This window comes from Penaeus vannamei, chromosome 17 (assembly GCF_042767895.1).
Source record: "Penaeus vannamei isolate JL-2024 chromosome 17, ASM4276789v1, whole genome shotgun sequence".
Classification (NCBI taxonomy): domain Eukaryota; kingdom Metazoa; phylum Arthropoda; class Malacostraca; order Decapoda; family Penaeidae; genus Penaeus; species Penaeus vannamei.
Window position 1 is genome coordinate 17109100 of NC_091565.1, and position 2922 is coordinate 17112021.

At 51.2% G+C, this 2922-nt stretch overlaps 1 protein-coding gene across 1 annotated transcript in view; it reads left to right on the forward strand.

Annotated features, from left to right (window-relative positions):
• The first annotated feature begins 488 nt into the window (after positions 1-488).
• Positions 489-2922, forward strand: part of LOC138864628 (vigilin-like) — a 3107-nt gene continuing 673 nt past the window's right edge. The window contains exons 1-3 of the mRNA XM_070132460.1: positions 489-522; positions 2123-2304; positions 2342-2922. The exon at positions 2342-2922 is cut by the window's right edge and continues 673 nt beyond it. Coding sequence (XP_069988561.1) covers positions 489-522; positions 2123-2304; positions 2342-2922 — 797 coding nt within the window. The remainder of the gene's footprint in view (positions 523-2122; positions 2305-2341) is intronic.

Consider the following 2922-nt stretch of genomic DNA (forward strand, 5'->3'; position numbering starts at 1 on the left):
CAATTATTTCATTACCAAAAATAACGAAATAAATATGTGAAAGACAGATATCGAAAGCAATGGGTTTGGAGGGGAAACACCGACTTGGTGCTGGACACTAGCCGCTAAAACGACAAATAAAGGCGTATAATCAAGGCTAAGGGAATATCCCCTTAGCCTTGGGTAAAGTGAAGCTTGACTCGGCCCTTCGATGGGTGAGTGAGCAAGCGTGAACCGGTTGCTCGCCGGGAAGCGCCCAATCTGCCCAAATGTAAAGACTGTCAATTAATAATTTAACACGAAAAGATATGTTAATAGTCGACCTTCGGCGGCACCGCGAGTGCAATGCGGAGGCACTGCAGAATCTCCGGGCACTCGTTGAGAGCATCAAGGAGCAAAAGAAGCCGATGGCACTGACACGCGGTCGTCGCAGTCGCCGACTCATTCATCGTCGCTGGGCTCGTCGTCCTCGGCATCCGACGACGCGCCTCGGCCACAGCCAGCACTAGATGGGTCATTTGACCTTCCGTCTTCCCCATCACAGTCAGTAATAGAAGGGTCATTTGACCTTCTTTCTTCCCCATCACAGCCAGCAATAGAAGGGTCATTTGACCTTCCTTCTTCCCCATCACAGCCAGCAATAGAAGGGTCATTTGACCTTCCGTCTTCCCCATCACAGCCAGCAATATATGGGTCATTTGACCTTCCGTCTTTCCCATCACAGCCAGCAATAGAAGGGTCATTTGATCTGCCTTCTTCTCCATCACAGCCAGCAATAGAAGGGTCATTTGACCTTCCTTCTTCCCCATCACAGCCAGCAATAGAAGGGTCATTTGACCTTCCTTCTTCCCCATCACAGCCAGCAATATATGGGTCATTTGACCTTCCTTCTTCCCCATCACAGCCAGCAATAGAAGGGTCATTTGACCTTCCTTCTTCCCCATCACAGCCAGCAATATATGGGTCATTTGACCTTCCTTCTTCCCCATCACAGCCAGCAATATATGGGTCATTTGACCTTCCTTCTTCCCCATCACAGCCAGCAATAGAAGAGTCATTTGACCTTCCTTCTTCCCCATCACAGCCAGCAATAGAAGGGTCATTTGACCTTCCTTCTCCATCACAGCCAGCAATATAAGGGTCATTTGACCTTCCTTCTTCTCCATCACAGCCAGCAATAGATGGGTCATTTGACCTTCCTTCTTCCCCATCACAGCCAGCAATAGAAGGGTCATTTGACCTTCCTTCTTCCCCATCACAGCCAGCAATAGAAGGGTCATTTGACCTTCCTTCTTCTCCATCACAGCCAGCAATAGAAGGGTCATTTGACCTTCCTTCTTCCCCATCACAGCCAGCAATAGAAGGGTCATTTGACCTTTATTCCCCATCACAGCCAACAATAGAAGGGTCATTTGACCTTCTTTCTTCCTCATCACAGCCAGCAATAGAAGGGTCATTTGACCTTCCTTCTTCCCCATCACATCCAGCAATAGAAGGGTCATTTGACCTTCCTTCTTCCCCATCACAGCCTGCAATAGAAGGGTCATTTGACCTTCTTCTCCATCACAGCCAGCACTAGAAGGGTCATTTGACCTTCCGGCTTCCCCATCACAGCCAGCAATAGAAGGGTCATTTGACCTTCCTTCTACCCCATCACAGCCAGCACTAGAAGGGTCATTTGACCTTCCGGCTTCCCCATCACAGCCAACAATAGAAGGGTCATTTGACCTTCCTTCCTTCCCCATCACAGCCAGCAATAGAAGGGTCATTTGACCTGCCTTCTTCACCATCACAGCCTGCAATAGAAGGGTCATTTGACCTTCCTTCTTCCCCATCACAGCCAGCAATAGAAGGGTCATTTGACCTTCCTTCTTCCCCATCACAGCCAGCAATAGAAGGGTCATTTGACCTTCCTTCTTCCCCATCACAGCCAGCAATAGAAGTGTCATTTGACCTTCCTTCTTCACCATCACAGCCTGCAATAGAAGGGTCGAATGACCTCCCTTCCCCATCAGAATTGGAAAAGGTGATAAGAAATGCATAAGGGAAAAAAAGCAACAAAAAAAAGCAACAAATCCTCCTTAGTCATCTAAGGAGGAGGGTCCCAAGATAAATGGAAATGACAGACTCCCATCAACTACAGTGCAACAAGAGGCGCCCGTGACCGCCTCTCTGAACCTAAACACTACTTATGACGCAAACTTTGCCGCCGAGATTGCCGAGCTCTTCGGATTCACTATCGAAGAACCCATGTCTTACCGACCGAAGCCGGTTGCGAAAGAACCATCCGGCCAGACCCTCCCCAAGCAGGCTAACGCTGCCCATGTATGTAGCTTAGGAGGACCGCCGGCGATTCCTCCAGCAGGCTGGCAAGGCCGCGGAGAATTTCGGCGTGAAGCTCGTCAGGCCCCACGCCGGCAACCTCGTGGCGCTCTTCCTCGTCAAGGGCAAGCAAGAGGCCGCTCAGGCCTTTATTCAGCACATGGAAGCCTGTATTTGCGGCAACAGGCCCCTGCGCATGCCTTTGCAAATACCTGTGGACCTGCAGCCACTCCTGAAGACCAAGCAGGCCCCCGGGATTTGGCTTAAGATGCCGTTGAGGGAGGACGATCCTTCGGAATCCTGTGCTTTAATCGGCAAGGAAAAGGACCGTGCGCTGATGCTCAAAAAGCTCGCGGACATCGAAGGACAGGTCAGCAGCTCTGAAAGCGCTTCCCCTGACATCGCCCCAGCGCACTACGACAAGGCCATCGGCAAGGGCGGCGCCCGGATCAGTTACATCAGGGAAAAGTACGGCGTCCGGGTTAACGTTCCCAAGGACAGGGAATCGCCCATCGTCGTATCTGGCTTGTCCGCCAATGTGCGCGGGGCCATCAAGGAGTTGGAGGAGCTCGTCCAGCAGGACGTGCTCCAACAGTGCGTGGTCCTCCCGGTGGAGATCCT